Source organism: Bubalus bubalis, chromosome 1 (assembly GCF_019923935.1).
Source record: "Bubalus bubalis isolate 160015118507 breed Murrah chromosome 1, NDDB_SH_1, whole genome shotgun sequence".
Taxonomy (NCBI): domain Eukaryota; kingdom Metazoa; phylum Chordata; class Mammalia; order Artiodactyla; family Bovidae; genus Bubalus; species Bubalus bubalis.
The window spans coordinates 114,944,902-114,968,904 of NC_059157.1; the positions used below are offsets into that span (position 1 = coordinate 114,944,902).

The 24,003-nt window shown below is 46.3% G+C and overlaps 1 protein-coding gene across 8 annotated transcripts in view; it reads right to left on the minus strand.

Moving 5' to 3' along the window:
- Positions 1-24,003, minus strand: part of SLC12A8 (solute carrier family 12 member 8) — a 143,354-nt gene that overhangs the window by 36,826 nt on the left and 82,525 nt on the right. For 7 of the 8 annotated variants that reach the window (XM_044942695.2, XM_044942692.2, XM_044942715.2 and 4 more), the window contains 3 exons: positions 22,410-22,523; positions 5,481-5,568; positions 3,842-3,929 (listed from right to left, as the gene is read on the minus strand). In XM_044942695.2, the coding sequence (XP_044798630.2) occupies positions 3,842-3,929; positions 5,481-5,568; positions 22,410-22,523 (290 nt within the window). The remainder of the gene's footprint in view (positions 1-3,841; positions 3,930-5,480; positions 5,569-22,409; positions 22,524-24,003) is intronic. The other variant, XM_044942696.2, reaches the window with a different exon arrangement.

Sequence of the window (24,003 nt, forward strand, 5' to 3'; positions counted from 1 at the left end):
ACATTTACCCCTTTATAATCCCAAGCAGTTCCCTCTTTCTGCAGACATGAGTTTTCTAATACTGTCCTCATTCCACAAGGTGATCAACATCTCCACTTTCAACCAAAGTTTTTCTCTCACTTGATAGCCACTTTCCACAAGGAAACATGTGGGCTTTCCTTGTAGCTCAGTTGGTAAAGAATCCGCCTACAATGCAGGAGACCCGGGTTCAATCCCTGGGATGGGAAGATCCCCTGGAGAAGGAAATGGCAACCGACTCCAGTATTCTTGCCTGGAGAATCTCATGGACTGTAGCCTGCCAGGCTCCTCTGTCCATGGAATCGCAAGAGTCGGACACAACTTAGTGACTAAACCACCACCACAAGGAAACATGGTTGACTTCATTTCCTGAGAGGCAGCGCTGTGTCCGGGACAGAGAGCAGAGGACAGGCAGGCGCGGCTGGGTGGCTGAGCTGGGCCAGGCTCGCCCCCAGCTACGAGCCCTGCCTCACTCCATGTGCAGCTCATGAACATGGGAAATCGTGACTGTCAAATCCAAGAGTGATGAGAGTTTTCCCTGCGCCATGGCTCATTTTTTACAGGCATGCTTTGAAGATACTCCTCCTACTAATCTGTTCTTATTCTGCTAGTTAGCAAGCTCCAGGGCTCCTAAAATATTTGGTCTTTTTGATGTGTTATAAACACTTCTTCTTGGGCTTCATATAAGTTTATTGTGAAACAATCAGTCTATTTCATTTTAGCCCTACTAATACCTGCTCTTTATACAATTCCTTTTTCTATAATAATATTGAGATTGACACTTTGGGGGTTTTTTCCTATTCCGTTTAACATGTGGATTAATAGGGGAAAAAAATGTCCCCACCTGAAAATGCGCACTGTCTGTAAAGGTATCCCCATAGGAGTGTGTCTGTGTCCAGTCGCTCAGTTCTGACCACCTCTTTGCAACCCCATGGACTGTAGCCCACTAAGCTCCTCTGTCCATGGAATTTTCCAGGCAAGAATACTGGAGTGGCCTGCCATTCCCTACTCCAGGGGATCTTTCCAACCCAGGGATCAAGCCCACATCTCTTGCTCCTGCATTAGGAAGTCGATTCTTTACCACTAGCGCCACCTGGGAAGTCCATAGGAGTGTGTAGGGGAATCAAAATGTAGTAAGCATCAACCGCGCACCAGGGATTGTGCCTCACACAGATGACCTCAGTCATTGTGACATAGTCAAGATTTTTTAGAAAGCTTAACACCCGACAGCCAGGGAAAAGTTCCTCTGGGGTAGGGATATAAAGTGAAAAGAAATTTCTGAGAGAAACCATGGTCTGGGAAGCCAAATAATTAGAAATAGATCAGAGGAACGGCAGGAAACCCAGAAAGAAACAGATGAACTGACCAGCTGCAGGTCAATGGAAAGGAATCCAGGGCAGCCGGCAGCCGCTGAGGATAATTGTTCTGGCAGAAAAGGCCTGAGAGAAAGAGAAGGAAATGCTCAGAGGCGCTTGCTTCATTAGGAGGAGAGTCAAGGGGTGGAGGCCACAGGTCTGGGCCCAGGCGAGACCCTCAGGGCACACAGACCAGGAGGAAGAGGTCTTGCTTTCTTGGAGCCCAGGAGAGCTCAGAGATGGGCCGGCTCAGGACCAGGCCACAGCTAAGACAGGGGGCGGAGAGGGGGGATGAACAGTTATTATACACCACATCAGGGGGCAGGGTGCCGCACCCTTCCGTCCTCCAGGTGCCGAGAGCGCAGCTGCCTGTGGCCCAGCTTACTCCCTAAGTACAGTCCCCACTGCTGCAGCCCAGCCAAGGAGGGCAAGAAAGAAAAGCCAGGGTTCGTGGCTTTCAGAAGAATCTCACTTGGTCCTCTTATTGTGGGACCTGAGGGTGGGGTGGGGTAGGCAGCACACCAGGGAGCCGCTATTGCGGAGCTGCCCTGAGCCGTTTCGTCCCTGTTCCCACACTTGTGGCTTTGACCTCTGATTGCTACTAACAACCAAGGATACTATCTTTTCTTTCTAGCACAGGCTTTACAACTGCCTGTTCCGGAAAACAGTCTTGTGTCCTCTCCAAAAACCCATTTTCCACCTCTCACCTGCTGTGTGCATAGTGACCTGCCCACGTGCTGTCGCCAGGCAGGGTTTAGCAGGTGCCCCAGCCACCAGCGAAGCGCTGGCCGGCCTGTCTGTTTCACTGCTGGGGACAGGTGGCCTTTCAAACAAGTCCGCCCACCCCCAACCTCCATGCAGAAGTCTATTATTAGAGGTGGAATCTCCACCCACAAAGTCTCCCCCGGGCTGCTGGTGAAAGCTGTTCTTACACTCTTACTTGTGGCCTTCCTGGGACACGGGCTGCCCCCTCACGCACACCTATTCTTACCTTCCCTGCTAAACAAGGGAAGGAGTGGAGAGAGGGGCCCCGCCCAGGGGATCATTTGACTCTTTTCATCCAGATCAGAGTCTCTGATGGTTGAAAGGGCCTCTGTGGGGGAATCCACAAGAAAGAACCGGCTCAAGAAGGAGCAGAGCTTGCTGGCATGGTGTGGACAGCAGCTGGGTGCTCCCTCAGTCCAGGCCCAGCTACTCCTGGAGGCCTTTAGTCGCTCTAATGGAGCCCAGCTTTTCATTCCACAGTTAGAGAAGAGGCCCCTGGGAGATGAGACGTGAGACGGCACCAGAAAGCACAGACATATAAATGAGGGACACTGACTTCTTCCCTGAGAGTAAACCCTGCTCACCTGGGGGGTCTGAGACCTGGGAGGTGGATGTCAGCGCTCTCACTCCCTGAACTGCTCCCACTTGCAAACCTTCATGCGAGGTAAGGCCAAAACACCTTCCCACCCCTGAAAATAAACATCACCTTGACACTGGCGTCTACACACCTGAAAAAGAAACCTGCACTAATGTGAAAAGCAAGCCCAAACACTGCTCTAAAATGTAAGTTCAGCGCTTCCAGCCCCAGCCTGCCCCAAGCAGCAGCCCTCTATGTACCTGCAAGGCAGCTTTGCAAAGCCTCACACCAGAGAAAAAGGTGTGTTTTTCCTCAATAAGAGCAGTGATACTCAGGAGTTAACTGAGTAAGGACACCTCCCTGGCCTGGCGCATCTTTCTGATACATGACGGGAATCTCAGGGTCCACTTTCCCCAGGGAACTTAAGGGAAGACAGAGGGAAGACAGGAGTTTTGGGGGATTTCCAGCAAAATGTCTGGAAGTCTTAATCTCCTGGGTTCTAGAGATGCCAAGTGAGTGTCCTTGACTGTCACATGACCTCCAGCCTGTTCAGAGGCTGTGGAACATGAGGACTTGGCTAATCATCTTCAGGCCAGTGTAGTGCTCAGGAAAACAAAGCTGCAGTATCCAAATCCATCGGGCCGTCCCCCGGGGAGCCCAAGAGGACAAGGGGCCTCCGACCCTGCCTCCCACCACCCCTCACCTTGGCGCTGGGCTTCCTGCCCTCTTTTCTGTTCATCAGCCTCCTCCTTCTTACCAGTTTCTTGTGAGTAGCTTTCTGCTCATAGTGGAAGGGAGGCTATTGGCAATAATGAAGGATTGTTGGAGCTGGGGATCTCAGGTGACCAGATTCTTTGTTTCTGCTCTGATTTTTGACATGCAGGGTTGCCTGTGTCCCCATTATTTAGCACCTGCATGCATGTGTCTTCTCTGATATGGTTACCCAGGTCTAGGGATACATATGAAGGACCTGTATCTTTCCCATGGTTTGGGCTGCTGTACTGCAGTCCTGGGCCCACAACTACACAGATTCCCCAGCCAGGACGGAAAGGGGAGGCAGCCATTGCTGCTCAGAGCTGATCAACGACCTGCAGCCTGAGCCCACCAGGCTGCAGGACTCACCCACCTTTTCTGCTATCAGGAAGTCATAGCGAAGGGCCTCTCGGGTGCAGATGGCGCCGAGCAGGAAGACAAAGACGATGTACAGAAACCACCTGCAAGAAACCCAAGAGCAGAACAGGGCTGCCACCTGACATCACTCAACCCCATCCCACTCCACCCTCCTCAGCCTGAGGGCTCCCCCAGGGAACTGTCCCCAAGGACAGAGAATGGCCATCACGAAGGCTCCCCAGATTATCTGGGGGCACTGCCGGTACTCTTTTCTCCTCTAGCATATTTCATATAAATATATATAAACATATCGTTTCATATAAACGTATAGAAATGCATCATTTGCCTCTTATGGAGGAAAACACACAGAGGTTTTCTGGGGTGGGGAGCAGCCCAGCTGGCCAGGATGCTGGGATGCAGGCCACGGTCGACGGGCAGGTCTGTACCCCATCCTCCTGCAGCAGAACAAGCCAATGAGCTGTCAGGCCTCGGAGTCCCGCTGTTCCTTGGCCCCCAGGTGACAGAGAGCCAAGCCGAATGTGAAAGGCCAGCAGTGACCTGGCTCTGCCCTCAGAAGCCCTGTGACCTCGATGAACTCACATGAACCCAGTGGCCTCATTCCCATCTGGACAGTAGGACGATGGGCCAAAGGCTCCTCCTGGGACCTCCCAGCTGTGACCAAAAATGAGGTGGGCTCTTTCCTTTCCTTCTGGACACCCACCCTTATCTTTGTCAGCCTCATTTTCTTCCCAGAGAGATCACCTTATTTAGCACAAAATAGACAGGTGCTGTATGCCTGGCTAGGAGCCACAGTGCCATTACAACAAGCTAAAGCAAACTCAGCAATGATGAAGAGGTGTATTCATATTTTTTAAACATCATGGTTAAAATAATGCAGGTACTTTAATCCTTGTCATGTCTGGGATTTCATTACCTTTCACACCTACCCAGTGAAGGCAAAGGAGCTTCTTCCCGTAGTGCAGAGAGAAAACAGAAGATTCTAGGTCAGAACCAGACCCAAGGCACCCAGCCTGCTCACATGGGTGGCACAGTGTGAACTAACACAGGGAAGTCTGGCAGCCTTGGGGAAGCAAGCTGGGAGAAGAGGAGAATCAGCCTCTGAGTTCCTACTGTGCACCATTACACACAGCATCTCCTCCACAGTCTACAGGACACATGTGTTCTCATTAACTCCATTTTACAGAGATGAAAATGGAGGCTCAGAAGGTTAATTGTCTGAAGTCCCGCAGACAATCAGCGAAGGGGTGTAGTATGCAAATCTTATTTTGTCTGCAGAACTCTTCCTTTTTATATTCCCTGCAATGGTCCTGGAAACTCAATGGTTACAAAATGCCCAAGTTCAAAATGGGGGTGGGGAAGGGGAGGGGCAGGAGGCTGAGGGAAAAGGAAAGAAAGGAGTCCACCTTCTTTAATGACCCCCTTCCTTGCTGGATTCCCAGGCAGGGGGGATGAAAGGGCGAGCATCTAAACCCACCAGACGTGAATTTTCCAGCTGGCTGAGTGTTAAAAGGAGGATTGGAATATAGAATAGATTGGTCACATACAGGGCACTCTTAGAACAAAAGGAGCAATCCCCTCTTTTGCCTTGGGTTTTCTCTCCCTCTCTCCAGCTGATTGCCACAAGGGGAACTTACGAGATGCCAATGGCTACTAGGGAGCCCAGGGGGATGCTGGCAGCAGGCTCCCTGAGGTCGCCCCCCATGTTGAAGCCGGCCATGACTCCTGAAAGACACCCAGACAGGAGAGAAGGGTGAGCAGCATCCTCCACACATCACCTTCCCCTCCTCGGGGCCTCTCCTGGAAGGGATCCTCGGGCATGCCCTCCCATCTGTGGCTCTGCAAAGTGCACTTCTCAGTCTCCCCTGGCAACTAGGGAGGCATCCTCAAGGCGTGAAAGGGACTTTTGTGGGTTGGCTGATGCTCAGGAGGAGAGCTCGACTAGCGACAAAAGCATCTTATGGCCCAGTGCAAAGTAATGAGGGCCAGGGAGGCGGCTGGCAGGCCACACAAAGGTCCCAAGGCCACATGCTGAGCTCTGAGCTCTGCCTTCCAGCCGGACAACACCCAGGAGAGACTCAGCCTTAGCAAAGAACCCACCCCTGTCTGCTCAGCACAGTTCTTTTCCTCTGCTACCCCCAGACTACACTGGGGTTCAGGGACCCCAGGGACACGTTTCATCCAATATTCAGAGTCAGCAGCCATGTTCAAAGCTCCTGAGCTGCCAAAGGGCTCTAAACAGATTGCAACGAACCATCTTGATGCTACCAACACTAAGTGGCAAGCTCCTCTTCACCGTGGACTCTATTCCTCATGAGCACTCATGAAAGCATGTAGTCATGGTGGAAGGTCATCGCTGTGGTCCAAACACACACAGGCAGGAAACCAACAAGACAGCGTGTGCTGAACATCGTGTGGATCCAGCCCACACGTGCCCTGCAAGCCCACGGGGATGGGTGCATTGTGAATGTGGTCTTGAAGGACATTTTGCATGGGTTTGGGGAGAGGAATGGGTCCAACTCCATCAATATGGATTTATGAACCCTTTGAACCTGACAGGGCCTATGTTAAGTGCTTTTCATGCTTTTTTTTTTTTAATCTCATTTAATCCTCACAACAACCACATCAGAAAAGTAGAATTATTTCCCCCATTTTATAGACAAGGAAACTAGTGCTAAAAGAGGTAAATTAAAATAGCTTAAGGTCACACATGTAGTAAGTAGCAAAGCTAAGATTCAACCCTGGTCTGTGTGATTTGGAAAATTGCTCTCTTAATGCCTCTGCTATAATGCTTGAGGGAACTCAAGTGCAGTGGAGTAAAGTGAAAGTTTGGGCCCAGAAAGTTAAAGGGGAACTATTTCAAAGACTACCGTGAATGCTGAACTAAGGCAGGGAACTGTATACATTTTGACTGAGCAATTCCACTACTACAGTTGTATCCTAAGTAAACAGTCAAGGACATAAGTAAAGATTTATCCAAAAATGTTTATTAAAGCTTGTATATATAGAGTGGTGAAAATCATAAGCAATCTAATGTCTAAAGGTAGTGTGTGTGTGTTAGTCGTTTAGTCGTGTCCGACTCTTTACAACCCCATGGACTGTGGCCCACAAGGCTCCTCTGTCCATGGAATTCTCCAGGCAAGAACACTGGAGTGGGTTGCCATTTCCTTCCCCAGGGGATCTTCCCTATCCAGAGTTCAAACCCTGGGTCTCTCGCATTGCAGGCAAATTCTTTACTATCTGAGACACGTAGAGGACTGGCTAAATAAGTGATGATACATCTTTCAATATATACCAGCCCTCCGATAACATCAAGGATATGTTGTGACATGAAAAGAGCAATTGTTTCCATTTCAGAGGCATATCTGGGCTTCCCTGGTGGCTCAGAGGTTAAAGCAACTGCCTGGAATGTGGGAGACCCGGGTTTAATCCCTGGGTCGGGAAGATCACCTGGAGAAGGAAATGGCAACCCACTCCAGTATTCTTGCCTGGAGAATCCCATGGACAGAGGAGCCTGGTGGGCTACACCATGGGGTCGCAAAGAGTCTGACACAACTGAGCGACTTAACTTTCACTTTCAGAGGCATATCTGAAAGCAGAACATACAGTATGATCTTATTGTGGAAAAAAAAAAAAAACAGATAAATAGATGTGTAGAAAAATGAAAAAGGAACTAGAACATGTTCAAAATGTTAATGTTATTTCCGGGTGATGGAAAAACAGATCATTTTTTATTTTGTTGTTTATCTCTACTTCCTCAATTTTCTAAAGTGATCATTGTGAAATAAGGGAGAAGTAATTCTTAAATGTTTTTTGTTTGTTTAAAATGGCATGTCGGGCACATTTTCTTTATTGTCAGTCCTCTCCCTCCCAAGACCCTATTAAAAGGAGAGTAAAAGGGGAAAATGGATGCATGCCTGAAAAAAAAAGAGGATTAGGAGGGGGAGCCATAAGTAGATGAAAAGTTTCCACAATGTCTGGAACATAGAAAATGGATAAAATGATACAGAGTACTAAAACGAAAGGAAAAGAAAACCTTAGAATGCTTATCTAGAGGACCTAAATAAACTGCCCAAGGAAAACCAGGACTACTAGTATGGATGTTCACACCGCAGGTGAAGCTCTCCTCAAGAGCCAGACACACCCACAAATGTGCTGCTGGCACCCTTCCATGAAGAACCCCGTCAGGAGACAGACCCCCCACACTACAGCAGGAGATCCACGCCAGCAACCAAAGGTGGTCACGTGTAGAACAAAACCCAGCAGCAAACACACAGACACGTGCATGGTAAAAACAGGACCACCTGGGCTGGAAGAAACATAAAACTCAGGACACAGAAGAAAATTTTGAAGAAAATACTAATTAGTAGCTCCATAAACATCCAAGAAGAATATTCTACCTATAAAGCAAGATGCTATGAAAAACAAAAAATAAGAACAAGAAAAAGACTTTTGGAAATTAAAAACATGATCACTAAAATTAAAAACATGATCACTTAAACTAAAAATGCAGTGGAATATCTAGAAGATAAAGTTAAGTAAATATCCCACAATTTAGAATAGAAAGACAAAGGAGCAAAAATTTTGAGCAAAGAATAGGAGAAACAGAGAAGAAATCTTGGAGTTACAATATCCAACTAAGAGGAGGTCCAGAAAGAGAGAACAGAGAAAATAAATTAAGCAGGTAAACAACAGAAATAAATGTCTTCAACCTGAAGAAGACACAGGTTGAAGTCTTCAGATTGAAATATCCCATCAAGTAAACAACACAAAGGCCCACACCTAAACGCATCATTGTGCAATTTTAGGAGAAATCCTAAATATTTTCAAAGATAAAAACCGAACAGTTACAAAGGAACAAAAATTAGACTGGCATCGGACTTCTCAACAGCAACAGTGAGTTCTAGAAAACAACAGAGCACTGATTTTTAAATTCTGTGGAAAAGCTATTTTGAAACTAGAGTTTTAGCCCAATTACCAATTAAGTGAAAGTAAAGTTAAGCAAAGAAGGGCTCAGAAAATTTACCTCCCACACATCATTTCTGAGGAAGACACTAAAGCAAGGACTCCAGTAAAATGAGGATATAACCTATGAAAGAGAAAAAGAGAAGATTCACCAAGCAGTGGTGGCAAGTCAGGAGCTAACAAAGCCCCAGAATAATAGTTCTGCGGTGGAGAGACCAGCAGGGATGGAAGCAGAAGAACGGAGACCCCAGTAGGGATGCCTCTGGATAGGAACTGGATTCAACACAAAGGACTCTATGAATTATTTTAAAGATTTGCTGACTGCATATTTTGGCAACAAGAGAAAATGCTTACTGAAACTCGAGGAGAAGTAAATAAGAAAGCCAACATGTAAATATGAAGGAAACTAAAATAGGACATGACTTTAAACAACTAATAAAAAAAAGTCTTAAAGTTAATCCATTTGGCCATTATATTAGGAACATTCTCCCCTAAATGACCCAAGGGCCACGTCAGATGCAGCCAAGGAAGTGGAATTGTAGCCCACCACTTTGCTCTTCAGTGAACCACGACTACATAGTCATAGACACAGCCCAGAGGACTTAACTTTAGCTGCAAAGTAGAATACAAATATTATCTACCTTGACAAAGTAACATAAAGCTATAGCTAACAGCTAATACGAAATGAAAAGAGAAAAGAAAACTAGAAAGAGGAAAGGCACTCATATTTTTGTTGTAGTAGTGTGGGAAACAAAAGTCCCAGGATCTTCACTCAGGACTGGCTGAATGTTACAAGCTTCAGTTAGTTTAATAAGAAAACCTGAAATGTGAGTTAGCCATTAAGTTTGTTAGGGCAATAAGGAAATGGCCAGGAAATATTTATATACCAGCTGCAATAAATTTAAAGTTAATGCTAGAATTTATTCTGTATTTTGTCATCATAAAGGGGAGTTTCTAAATGTTTGCTAAGAGGAGCAAAGAAATTTCCAAGAATATTGAACAGCTTGTTTTTGAAGTTCCAAAACCTGTTGACTTGTAACCTAAAGGCAAAAGAAAAAAGAAAAAAAAACTTTTTTAGTAGAGAGAGAGAGGGTGTGGGTGTGGGGGTGTGTGAAACTGTGTTTGTTCACTGCAAGTTGTAAACTACAGCTTTCATGAGATTTTCCTCTTTACCTGCTAGTCATCAACTTGTCATAGCTTCCCTGATATTGCTCTAAAACATAAATATAAAAGGATTATTCAGAATCCCTTAAAATCAGGGATTCCTTTAAGATAACTAATGCATTCCTTGTCAAAATACTTTACACATGAAATAAATATGACCCTAATACATTAATCTTACAACACAACACAGAATATTAATTTTCCACACCAACAATAAGCAGTGAAGAGATATAGCCTAGGATGGATAACAGACTTAAGCATATTATTTAAAGTTATAAAGATAATCAAAAAAGAACTAAAAATTAAAATATGACTATTAAAAATTGGGAAGTGGATAAAGGAACATGTAAGGAAGCTAAACCCTCTACATTTCTTACCATGGAGTCAATAAATTACATGTGATTTTGACTATCAAGTTATAGATATAAGCTTATACATGCAGGCTAAGTTGCTTCACCTGTATCCAACTCTTTGCGACCCTCTGGGCCATAACCCAGCAGGCTCCTCTGTTGATGGGATTCTTCAGGCAAGAATATGGGAGCAGGTTGCCATGCCCTCCTCCAGGTGATCTCCCCAGCTCAGGGATCCAACCCACACCAGCTGCGGATCCCTCACTGCAGGCGGATTCTTTACCAACGAGCCACCAGGGAAGCTCAGATGTAGGCATGTTGCTTGGTAATGCAGTTAGCTCCTGAAGTACTAAAATGACTACAAATGGTTGCCCCTGTAGAGGGGTTCTTTGGGTGGTCAGGTTGGTGGAGGAGGGAGGGCAGGCTGAGAGACTACTGCTTTATGTTACAAGCACCTCTGCACTATTTTTTTTTATTTTTTAAATCACATACAGGTTTTATTTAGATCAAGAGAGCAAGGCTGAGGACCTGCCTTACTCTGACCACAGCTCACGGGACCATGTCCTTTGTTGCTAGAACAGTCTGATGGCCAAGGCCAGCCCTGGCCAGATCCCCATGTCTACCTGATACTCAGGCCCCGCTAACTTCGTCCATTAACACCTCCTCTTTCTGAACCTCCCAATTGCTGAACCTCTGCCAAGGTTCCCACCTGTCACCAGGTTTACCAGTGTCTTACCTGCCTGGCTTCCTACTTTCAGCAATGACTTCATTCTGCCCCCAAGCTCCTGGCAGTTCTATGCCCATTCATTCAGCTTTGTAAAGTTACATACTGCTATGTATTCTTTGCCATTTTCGTACCTCCTCTAGTTTGTCATGTCTTTCTGTACGCCTTCCTTCAGATCATTTACAAAACTCTAGAAATAAGGAGCCACAAGAACTCCATTGCCATAGGCGCTTCTGTCTAGGAAAGTGATTGATAATCGTAATGGCTTCCTGCTTCCAAAAAGGTTCTGTATTCATAACAAACAAACGCCCTTTTCTTCTCTCTCCACAATCCCTTGCACAGTGATGACCCTGCCTTTAATTAGAGGTCCTACTAGCTGGCCTGGTATGGGGCACGTGGGAATCCTGCTCAGTGGGAGCAGAAACAGCTGACACTGACATAGGCCACCCTCAGGAATGGGCCAGACCCAGACAGCCAGGAAGTGGGCTTGTGAGACAAAACAGGCAAGCCAGAAAATAGGCAGTCAGTACCGTGAACACAAAACTCCCAAGACAAGGAAATGGCAGTAACTTGCACTCCAGACAGGAAGCCTCGGGGTGACTCCCGTGGGTGTTCCGGGCACACCTGTTAGATTGGTTTGCACACTGTTACTCCCAGAATTTTGCCCTTGCACGACTACACAATTCTTGAGCAGATGATCTCTAGTTCTGGTGGACTATAAATGTCTTGCTTACCAGTTAGATCTAGAAGAGTTATTTTGATTTCATATTTTTTCACCCATGCTTATCAGGTATTATAGAGATTTCCTAGTTATCTTTCTACTTCTGCTACAATTTAAAAATATTCTTAATGTTAGAGCTAGATTTAGTGGAGGAATAGTAGAATAAGTATTATTTCACAGCAATATTTACAAATAATGCCCCCCTAAAAAAAGGTTCCACAGTTAAAAAATGTAACAGTGGGGAAAACCTTGATTAAACAAGATCAGAGAGATTCTTACTGCTGGACTTACCATGCTAAGTCACTTCAGTTGTGTCCAACTCTGTGCGACCCCATAGACGGCAGCCCACCAGGCTCCCCCGTCCCTGGGATTCTCCAGGCAAGAATACTGGAGTGGGTTGCAATTTCCTTCTCCAATGCGTGAAAGTGAAGTCGTTCAGTCATATCCGACTCTTAGCGACCCCATGGACTACCAGCCTACCAGGCTCCTCCGTCCATAGAATTTTCCAGGCAAGAGTACTGGAGTGGGGTGCCATTGCCTTACCATACAACATTCTAATTTTCATTGTCCATTTCTAAGAAGAGAAATGTAGCACATACTATTTCCCAAAACTTATTTGACATTCAACACTTTTTTAAAAAAAAGAAACACTTTAATCATTGGAAAACACCAAGTGTCCATTTTGTAATTCCTATTTGATCTTTATCCTCTTTTTGGCAGGCTTCCTAAAAATCTTTAAAGTGGCTATTTAGAATCATCAATTCTTAAAGCTGGAAGGTATCTTAGAGATCATTGACTCTGGCCTTTTATTTCACAGATGAGGAAACTGAGACCCCAAAAGAGGAAGCAATTTTGATCATGTTTTCAAGCTAGCTGCTTACAAAACCAGCAGAACTCATGTTGAAGGTTCCTTAATTCAAGTCATGTTATTTCTTCCACATCATACAGTCTCTCCATTTCCTCCTAACACCCATGCCCTTTTTGGATTTTTCTTTTTAAACCAGAGTAACGGCATGATTAATTTGGGGCTACCGCCCCCACAAGAGTGCTGAACTTAGTTATAATCAGCCCTACTTATAATCAGTTATAATCAGCACCACACATTGGTTTTCCTACAGCAATTTCCGTCACCAGTTCTGAATCACTAGTCTGTCCTGGTCCAGGGCATTTCCCCTCCTCGTTGGTCTTGAGCTGCCAGTTCCAGGAAGCAGTTAATTGCTTTACCCTAAACCACGTCCTCACCCTATATCAGGATGATGATATGGGCTGCATCTTGTGACCATATGACTTAGGCAACAGGTTTCTTCACACAGGTAAAGCCTTCTGACTTGGTCTTCCGTCCTAGTCCTAAGGCCTTTTACATCTCCTCACCAACTCAGCTTTCACATGTGAGGGTGGTGGTGTTGGCCATCACTTTACCAGCTTGAGTTGAGGAGGTTAAACCTCCAGCATCATCCAGACCTCTCTGGGCACTGCCATTAACCTCACAGTCTGGTTGTGTGGCACCAGGTGAACTGGGGGGTTTGGCTTGGCACCCTGGCTCAAATATCTGTGACAACAGACGTGGATGGTCAGGAGAGGAACTGATCCCTTAAACATCTCTAGGATCAGCTATTGATAAAAATAACCAGGATAAATGTCCATTAACCACTTACCAGCATCTGCAAGATAGTGGTCCTCTGCCTTTTCTTGCTGCCCCCTTCATCAACCATAGTGCACAGAGATCAAAGTCTTCACCTCTTGCCTGTTATTTTAATCCCACTCCCACCCTATTTTCTTTTTTGATCCTGAAAATGAGAATTCTTAAGAAAAAAAAAAAAGGCTTCCCCAGTGGCTCAATGGGTAAATAATTCACCTGCGATGCAGGGACACAGGAGGTGCAGGTTTGATCCTGGGATTGGAATAGTCAAAGTTATGGTTTGTCTAGTAGTCATGTGTGGACATGCAAGTTGGACCATAAAGAACACTGAGTCCTGAAGAATTTATGCTTTCAAATTGTAGTGCTGGAGAAGCCTCTTGAGAGTCCCTTGGACAGCAAGGAGATCAAACCAATCAGTCCTAAAGGAAGTCAACGCTGAAGGGGCCTGATATTGGAGCTCCAATACTTTGGCCACCTGATGTGAAGAGCTGACACACTGGGAAAGACCCTGATGCTGGGAAAGATTGAAGGCAGGAGGAGAAGGGAGCAACAGAGAACGAGAAGGTTGGATGGTATCACTGACTCAATGGACACGAGTTTGAGCAAACTCCAGGAAGGACAAGGAAGCCTGGAGTGCTGCAGTCCATGGTGTCACAGTCAGACACGACACAGTGACTGAACGACAAGGAAACAATGGGAAAAAAAAAAAAAAAAAGCCTGGGCTTTCTGGATAAAGCATTTGCCTGCAATGTGGGAGGCCAGGGCTCAATCCCTGGGTTGGGAAGATCCCCTGGAGAAGGAAATGGCAACCCACTCCAGCACTCTTGCCTGGAAAATCCCATGGACAGATGAGCCTGGTAGGCTACAGTCCCTGGGGTCGCAAAGAGTCAGACATGACTGAGCGACTTCACTTTTCCCTTGTGGTCCAGTGATTAAGAATCTGCCTGCCAATGCATGGGACTTGGGTTCGATCCCCAGTCCAGGAAGATCCCACATGCCACAGGGTATGGAAGCCTGTGTACCACAGCTACTGAGCCCACACTCTAGTAGAGCCCTCGAGCTGCAGCTATTGAGCCCACATGTCCTCGAGTCCATGGTCTACAACGAGAGAAGCCACCACAGACAGAAGCCTGTGTACCACAATGAAGGATAGCCCCCACATGTCACAACCAGAGAAAGCCCGCACACAGCAACAAAGACCCAGCACGGCCAAAAATAAATAAATAAATACTTTTTATAAAGAGAAATACCTAATCATTTTCTAGACTTTCCTGGTTTCTGTTGGTTGGTCATTAAAGAACTACTTACTCTTACTTTAGAAGCCTTCAATTTTCCCTTTCCATTTAGAGACTGTTTCTCTGTTGCCTTTTTTGTTCCTTTTTTTAAGTTCATAAATTTATTATTTTTCTTTTTCATTAAAGTAGAATATCCATGCACTAAAGTGACTTAACCTTATCTGCCACCTTTTGTTGTTTGGAGGCAGTGTGGCTCTGAGCCTCGGTCTCCCCATTTGCAAATGAGGATAAGATCATGTACCTTGCAGGGTTGTTGTAAAGCTAGAAAGAACATCTATAAGGCACCTAGCACAGTGCCTGGCACCTAGTAGGTGCTAAATAAATGTCCACCTGGGGGTGGGGGCATGGGATAAACTGGGAGATTAGGACTGACATATACACATTATTATCTATAAAATAGATGACTAATAAGAACCTGCTGCATAGCACAGGGAACTCTACTCAATGGTCTATATGGGGAAAGAATCTTAAAAAAAAAACAAGAAGAGTGGATATATGTATATATGTATATGTATAACTGGTCCACTTTGCTGTATACCTGTAACTCACATAACATTGTAAATCAACTATACCACAATAAAAAAACATTTTTTTTGAATGTCCATTTGGGGAAGATGGGCTCCCTTCTGCTCTCAGAACTCCCCTGGGTTCCTAAGCACTCTGGCTGCCCCTCCTTACCTTCCACCTGATTGCCAAACCCCACTCCTTGCCCACACCTGGCTGATTGGTTTGTCTAGCTGTTAAGGTGGGAATCTTTCCTCCCCTCTTTGCTCTATTCTTAGAGGCAGAACTAGTCAGTGCTCCACCCTCACAATGCCTTAGAGATGCTGCTGAGACAGACTGTGTCGAATAATGGGACATTCAAACACTAGGATTCCAGCAGGATTTGTTGACTTCCGGGTAGAGTACAGCTCCAGACAAACGTGTGTCCTCTTTTCCAGCATCCTTGCCAAAGCACATGGGAAGCGATGGGGTTCACCATTTTTTGTCGGGTGACCTTGGGAAATCACCTCTCTATGTCATTGTTTCCTCATATGTAAGATGGATTAATAATAGAACCCAGGGAAGGATACAGGTTCCATGGGGCCTAAAACTTTTTAAAAATACAAAGTTATGAATATGAAATGGAACTTTAGAAGGAGGTCATGCAACCAAGGGACCCTGAAACCCAGGCTGCATTAGCTTAATGGTAAATCTGCATCTGATAGAAGCACTGGGGTCATGATGAGGTTTAAATGAAAGACTATAAAGTGTTCAGCACAGTGCCTGATGTTGTAGGCTACTGTAATGATAATTATTATAGATACTGTGATAATTTGATAAAATCATAAATTCTATAAGTTAGATTACAAAAATAAACATATATAATAATTATAAAGCTCCCTCCCTTTCTCCTGTTCCTGCTCACAAGTCCATCAGAATGCAGAGAGGTGAGTCCCGCCCTCAGACTGTCCTTCCTCAGGCTCTCTGCTCCTTAAAACAAGACCTCATTCTGCCCCAGCAGGTCCTCGTTCTCTCACCCACAAGAACACATAATTTAGGAGGAGGCCTGGGGATACACTGGGAGAGAAGGAATGTACGGATAGGCTGAAGGCAAAGCCAGCATGGATGCCTAGAGCTGAGGGTCCCAGAGACAGCCAGCCAATCTGGAAGAGCCCAGTAGATTCCAGAACTTCTCAGAGTGTGTGTATGTGTGCGGGGTGGGGAGAGATAGGATCAGGTCCAGGGAGGCCAAAGGATGTCACAGAAATAGCAGGGCACCTGACCACAAAGGTAAGCGTGGACATTCTGGTAAAGGCTGCTGGTTTCCCCCATACATTTTGATGCTGGGTGTGGTCAACCACAAGAGGCCCTTATCCTTTCCAGCAGGAGTCTGAAATTTGGGGACAAGGGTTACACAACTTCACACAATGGTATTTATCCCAGTGAATTTCCATTTTCTAGTTCCTACATGTACTGTGGTCCCAGATTCCCAGAGTGCCTATGTGTGTGTATGAATAACTACAGGGAGAGGTGTTTGTTTTTCAGAGAAAGTTTGGTGGTATAGCTCAGAGAAGGAAAGTGCTTTGGGAAACTAAATGCAGAGTCTATTCCAAGGTCCCAGCCCCACCCTGCAGCCACCACCACAGGGTGTGGTGGAGTGCAGCGAGGAGCACTGACAGAAGACCTTGCTTCCTAACTCCAGAGGAGCCACTGAAACCTAGGCTTCAGCTATTCTCCCCAGAAGTCTCCCGCCCCCGGGGATAAAATCTCTAGAGTAACCTAAATAACATCACTGGTCAGAGATGAGGATGCAGGGTCAGGGGACTGGAAGTGTCTGTTCTTCCAAACTCCTCTCCCCTCTCACAGCCTGGAGGTTCTCTTGTTCCAGGAGAGGATGGCTTTGGAGGGAGCCCCAGCCATGACTCACTCAGAGCTAATCCTTGGCAAATCCGTCACCATGGAAACTGCCAATCATCCATGCTTTTCATAGCTTAATGGAACATCTGCCAGGGGAAAGCCAAGGGATACAAATTGCCTGTCCTGCCTACTGTGTTTACACTGGAGCCCCTGGAAAACAGAGATAGCCAGGAGAGGCAACCCTTTACAGAGGGATGGTGGCCCAACTCTGTTGCAGGGGGGACCCCTTCCAGGGCTCGAAAGTGGGCTCTTGTCTAACACTCAGAAAAGTATTGTCAGAGGCGACACGTACTGACAAAGCAAGGGACTTCACTGGGAAGGGGCGCCTGGGTGGAGAGCAAGAGGGTCAGGGAACCAAGGAGACCTGCTCTGCCCTGTGGCTTGCAGTCTCGGGTTTTATGGTGATGGGATTAGTTTCCAGGCTGTCTCTGGCCAATCATTCTGACTCAGGGCCCTTCCTGGTGGTGCACACATTGCTCAGTCAAGATGGATTCTAACAAGGAGGATTCTGGGAGGTCAATGGGACATGAGTATCTCCTTTTGACCTTTCCCAAATTCTACCGGTTGTTGGTGGCTTTTTAGTTCTGTATTCCTTACCAGGACCTCCTGTCGTAAAATAACTCACAGGAATGGTTACTATGGTGCCTGATGAGAGCAGGCAGTTTCAGTGTGTTTCTCCTAACAACTCTGGTCACCTTCCGCACCTTAGCTGGGTGACCTTCCGCAATCCTTCATAAACTCCTCTGTGCTCATTTCCCAGATCAGTGATTCTCAACCTGGTTGGGCCCAGATGGGGGTGTGGAGGGTGGGGATGGGGCCGGGGGTGTCAGGGAGGCAGAAAAGCACATCCCTTGAGAGGGGTGGGGTAAAAGAGGCCTGTGTAGACAGTTTGTTCAATATTATAATTTTATATTTGGAATATTACCAAACAATACCTTCATAATTTAAGCCACAGAAAATAAAGAAGCTTGGCTAATCTTCTTAGGTAGAATCTTTCTCAAAGAAAGGACCAAGATACTCCTTCTGGTCCAGGGAGACACAGAATTTCCAGTGTAGTAAGGTTTTCAGTATGATTAACAAAAACGAACATGGATTAAAAGATAAAAAGTTGAGAGTCACTTGCTGGACTGGCTGATCTCAAATGGTAGTCCAGCTCAAATTCTGGGCTCCTGGGTGGCATCTTCCAACCTCAGGGCACTGCTGATTCCCTACTGAAGGGTGAAGCACCAGAGGGAAGGCTTGTCACCCTGGGCCCTTCACTCAGGCCAGGCATTCCCTCTCTTACAAGATGCAAGGCCTGCAAATAAAAAGGACAGAAGCCATGGGAGAAGCTTGGAGGGGACCTGACAGGGTCACGCACATAAGGCAACATCCTGGTGATACTGCCTGCCTCAAAGGACCACGGCCCTGCTTCAGCTGGAGCTGCTAACCTGGCACCTGCAAGCAAGGATCTGACCTGGCATCAGGACTCCCTGCCAGGCCCAAGGAAACAGGCTCAGGTGGGAAACAGGCCAGGCTCAGGTGGGAAGCCTCTTGAATGTGTTGGGGAGGGGCAAGGTGTAGGGGAATGGGGAGCAGAAGGGGCTAGAAAATATTTTCAGATGTTAATGTTAAAAATTTTCAAAAATTTTCTTCTTCGTGTATTTCATCCCCTCCCCCTTTCCTTTTCTGTCCATTCAAGAGGAACGTGACCTTTATTTTATTGTCTTGGTGGAAATACGTGGCAGGGAAGAAGCAGACTTTTCACATTGTTTTGGTTTCTGTTTCTCAAAAGGCTGGGCCCTTAGGAGATTTTAGAGGATCTAGGAGAAGGCAATGGCACCCCACTCCAGTACTCTTGCCTGGAAAATCCCATGGATGGAGGAGCCTGGAAGGCTGCAGTCCATGGGGTCGCTGAGGGTCGGACACAACTGAGTGACTTCACTTTCATGCATTGGAGAAGGAAATGGAAACCCACTCCAGTGTTCTTGCCTGCAGAATCCCAGGGACGGGGGAGCCTGGTGGGCTGCCGTCTATGGGGTCACACAGAATCGGACACGACTGAAGCGACTTAGCAGCAGCAGCAGCAGCAGGAGGTAGAAAAGAAGCTGCAGAGTGACTGGGGAGAGCATGGCGGGAACAAAACCTATTTGCTACATTGTTTGTAGGGCCCAGTGCAAAAAAAATGTAGGACCCTTTGTTCAAAAATTATTAAGAATTTTAGCAAAAAAAAAAAAAAAAGAATTTTAGCAACAGCAAAGCATTAAACCAAGTGTGGGGTCCTTCTGAGCTTATGACCAAGTGTGAATGCATAAATTCATGCTCACTAAGCTGGCCCTGGACAGCAGTGTCACCCGTATTAGAACAGAAGATTGCCCCTCACGCTTGGGCAGGAAGAGAAAGGCCCACAGGATTTGAACAACGGGGACCTGAGGCCTACTCCCTGGCAGCACCAGTGGGATCCAGCAAGACCTCAGGAAAGAGGGTCTGAGAGGTACACAGACTCTAGGCACACGGTTCCCAGGTTCCGCAAACTTTCCATCCCCCAAAGTGGCTCGGAAGCAGCAGAGACCATAAACCTAAAGGGAGCTGCAGACAGGGCTGTGGGAGGGCCTGGCTCAGAGCACAGATGATGAACAGCCAGAGCCCCTGACACGCCCTGTACTTAGTGAGACCCTGAGACCTGACAGGCAAGGCAGAGGCATGAGGAGTGACTGACATCAGTTCCCAGCCACCCTGGCAGCCTGAAGGCTTAGGCTCAGAGACCAACTCTTTCCACTTCATTAAGATGAAAGAAACGCATTGTTTCTGGCACACCTGGATTGTAGAACAGCATGCTACCTGCCATCACCGAGACCTAGCTCCAGCCTCCTTCCTGTGACTAAGCCTCAAAGAGGGAGGGGGGAGGAGGGGTGTCAACTCGGAGTTGCCTTAGTTACTCAACTGAGAAATGAAGCTTGGGGCAGAGTGGTCAGGTGGTAGAGACAGAGGGAAGCGAGAGTAAAGGCAGGTAAATTTAGGAGGTAAAATTCACAGGACTTGGAGGAGACTGGTAAGGAAGAGGCTTCCTCGATGGCTCAGTGGGTAAAAAAAATCTGCCTGCAATGCAGGAGACACAGGAGACATGGGTTCAATCCCGTTGGGAAGATCCCCTGGAGGAGGAAATAGCAACCTACTTCAGTATTCTTGCCTGGCGAAGCCCATGGACAGAGGAGCCTGGCAAGAGGAAGGTGTCAGAAGTAACTCCCCATTACTAGCTCAAGCAATTGCGGGGATGAGGGTGCCATCCCTGAGATCAGGAGTGGAGGAGAACCAGTTGGGGCTGATGGGAGGGATGGATTCTGAACATGCTGAGTCTAGGATACCAAGAGAAGGTGTCGGGTAGGCACTTAAATACATGATGTGAAGCTTAGAGAAGTCGGGGCTAGAGGCATAAATCTGGGAATGGCCAGCATTGTGGGTGGTCCCTGAACAATGGGCATGAACGAGATCCCAAGGGAAACAGTAGGCACAGCCTGAAGAACCCCAGCATTGAATGGGCAGGCAGAAGAGGATGCCCCTATCAAGAGGGTCAGATGAGGATGCTACATCATAGAAGGTACGAGAAATGAGGAGAAAGTGGAACGCGGCTGAGAGGTCAAACACACTGAGAAATTTTAAGTACCCACTGAACTAAGTGGAAGCCACTGATGACTTTAGAAAGAACCATTTCACTGGAGAGAGAGGCCTGGAATTCCAAAAGGAGTGAGTGGACGAGTAGAGCAGGAGGCAGGAAAGTGGTTGGGAGAGCAGAGACTGTGGCTGTGCAGGGGAGAGAAAGGGGCGGTGGCCAGAGGGAGAAATGGGATTCAGGGGAGTTGTTAAATATGACTACAGTCAGTAATTTCCCCCCACGTTTTAACAGCTTTACTGAGGTATAACTAACATACAATAAGCTGCAAGTTTACAGTGTAACAGTCTGTAAAATTTGACAAGAACATACTTGCGAGTCCATCACCACAGTGAGAAACACATTTTTTCATCCCCTCAAATTTCTTTGGCCTCCCTCCTGCTCCCTTCACCTCCACTCCTAGGTATTAACTGACCTGCTTTCTGTCACTGTAGTTTGCATTTTCTGGAATTTTATATAAATGGATTTTTAAATAATTTTATCTTTTTAAAAAGGAACTCTCTTTTTGCCTGACTTTTTTCACACAGCAGCCTTATTTTGAGAGTCATCTACATCGTCACAAGTTATCAATAGTTCACTTTTTCTAATGGCTGATTAGTTTTATATTGTGTGGTGACACCATAATTTGTCTCTCTATTCACCCGTTGATGAGTATTTGAGTTGCTTCCAGTTTGGGACTATACCAAACTAAGTTGCTTTGAACTTTCATATACAAGTCTTTATATGGATACATGCTTTTTTTTTTTTTTTTTTCCCCTCAATAGTAGATAACCAGGATTGGAATGGCTGGGTATGTTTGGTTTTTGTCCCATTTTACGTTCCCATCAGCAATGTATGCAAGTTCCAGTTCCTCCAAATCCTTGTCCACATCTGATAGGGACAGTCTCTTAAATTTTCAACAATCTAGTAGCTTTTCCTCCCTTCTCTCTGGAGGAAGGCAGAGGGAAGAGGAAAAGGAGACAAAATCAGCTCCAGGGCATCAACACTGCCTGGACGGAGAAAGAAACGTTTTTTTGAGTCTGTGTTCTTGGAACAAGCCCAGTCCCTAGTAAATGGTTATTTCTTGTGGAGCACTTGGTCAATACGTTAGCTTACTACCTTCTGGGCCTGGGACCCGAGCATGCAACAGGAGTTCTACCAGGACCTCAGCTGTGCAAGGCTCCTCTGCAGGCACCATGGAACGGGAAAGTGGGGGAGAGGACGCAGTCCTTGCCCGTGGGATCCTGATTCCACCCACGGCCAAAGTGGTAAGAGGATAAGAGCATTTCTCTGCCCCTGGGAGAAGACATGTGGGTTGGGGTAGGGGAGGGGGAGATTAGAGACCAGTCTGTACTCGCTACAAGGTGGAAAGGGCAGCTGTCCTGTTGAGGAATCCAGCCTGCTTAGCCCTAAGAGAATATGTCCCCTCTTCTAACTTAGCCAAGAGGTGTCAATATGTAAGTATAAGGGGTAAGGAGGATCAAATCATGTTGGGAGCCTTCAGGAATTATGAACAAGTAAAGCCTCTGTCAAAATAATAGATGTGTAGTTAAAGCTAAGGCCATCTATAAAGTCAGGTATATACCCTAAAAGCACATACAGGTCCATTATGATACTGCATTTTGGGAACCAAGCATTTACTTATATCCCTAACATGATAATGAAAAAGAATGCCAGTACCTGTAGCTGCAGGGAAGAACACCCCGAAGACAGTGAAAAAGGACTCTCCAGGGCTGTAATCTGGCAGAGTGTTGTTCTGTAGCAGTTCTGGTGAATATCCAATAAAACCATGTTCTGAAATAATCCAAGAAAGCAAAATGAGCCGAGTGACAAGACATAGCACAAGTTCCCTAGATTACAGTCCCAGCTTTAAATAGTAAATAGTCCTAGCTTTAAATAGTAACTTTAAATAGTAAAAGGTAGGTATGATGTGGGGAGTCAGGGAGAGAATACAGAAGATGATAGAAACATCTTCCTTCCCACATCTAGGGCTTGACTTTTGTGTGTGTGTGTGTGTGTGTATATATATATATATATATATATATATATATATATCTACGGATGTAGGTAAATAAAATGACATGAAGAAGAGAGTAGTCACCTCTAGCAAGGGGAGCTTTTTTTTTTTTTGCTTGTAGACTTCAGTACAGCTGAAATCTTTTGATGAGCATGCACTGATGTGTTTGCTTTCCATTTAAAAAATTACATTAACTCCCTGCTCAAAAACCTTCCCATAGATTCCTATTAGCTACAGAATAAAGTCCAAACTCCTTAAGATGAGTGTGGAAGCTCTGCACAACCTGGCAATGGCCCACCGTTCCCTATCCGTGCTTTGCCTTTTCCTCTTCCCAGCAGTCACACAGACCACCCTGCCCAAGAAGCCCACTAGTACCCATTCCTGTGTCCCCTGCTTCCAGACTCTTCCCCACATCTCTGAACATCAATATGGTGCTCACTCTTCAAGCCCAACCCAAACGCTGCTCTCTTCAGGCTTTACATTAACTCCCTGATCAGAATCCTCCTCCTAAGTGCCCTCCATGACCAGATTCCTTGGGGCTAGAGATCTGCTCTTAAACACCTCTGTCCCCCAGGCCCAGCCACTGTGCCTGCCACACAGCAGGCAGGGTGCAAATATGGGTCATGCTGAAAGAACCTTGCTCTTGGATCTTTTGCTTCCGTGCTTTCAGTCTGATGGTTCAGCGACTACTTGATAGCAGAAACATCTCAGATCTGATTTCTTCAAAGCATTTTAAACATTTTTTACATTGCCTTAAATGCAGTTAAGAGGTTTCACTCCTACAGATACTGCTTTTTTGTCAAAGGGGGTCACCTTGAACAGTATCTGTGGATGTGTTAGTGGGCTGTGGAATTTTAAGATACAAGTCCGGTGTCCTTGGGCTCAGGAACATGCAGGATATCCAGTGTCGGTTTTTAGAGAATGAGTTGGTTTGTTCCTGCTCGCTCTAGTCCACAACTCGGTCTTGATCTTTTTCCCTCTATCCCCTATGACATGCAAGACGAGCACTTAGCCATTAGTCTCTCCATAGCTGACCCCCAGGGCTGTGGTGATAATCCCCTGCCAGCCTGTCCTCCACCACCCTCGGGGCTGAACTTCACCCCGAGCTTCCAGCCAGTAAAGAGTGCTGGCTTGCTGATGAGTCCGAGATCACGGGCACTTCTCATGGCTTCCAAGACTCATATCTTCATAGGAAAAATATTTTTCAAAAAAAAAAGTAAAATGAAAGCTCAGTGAAGCACAAGGAACCCTGGGGAG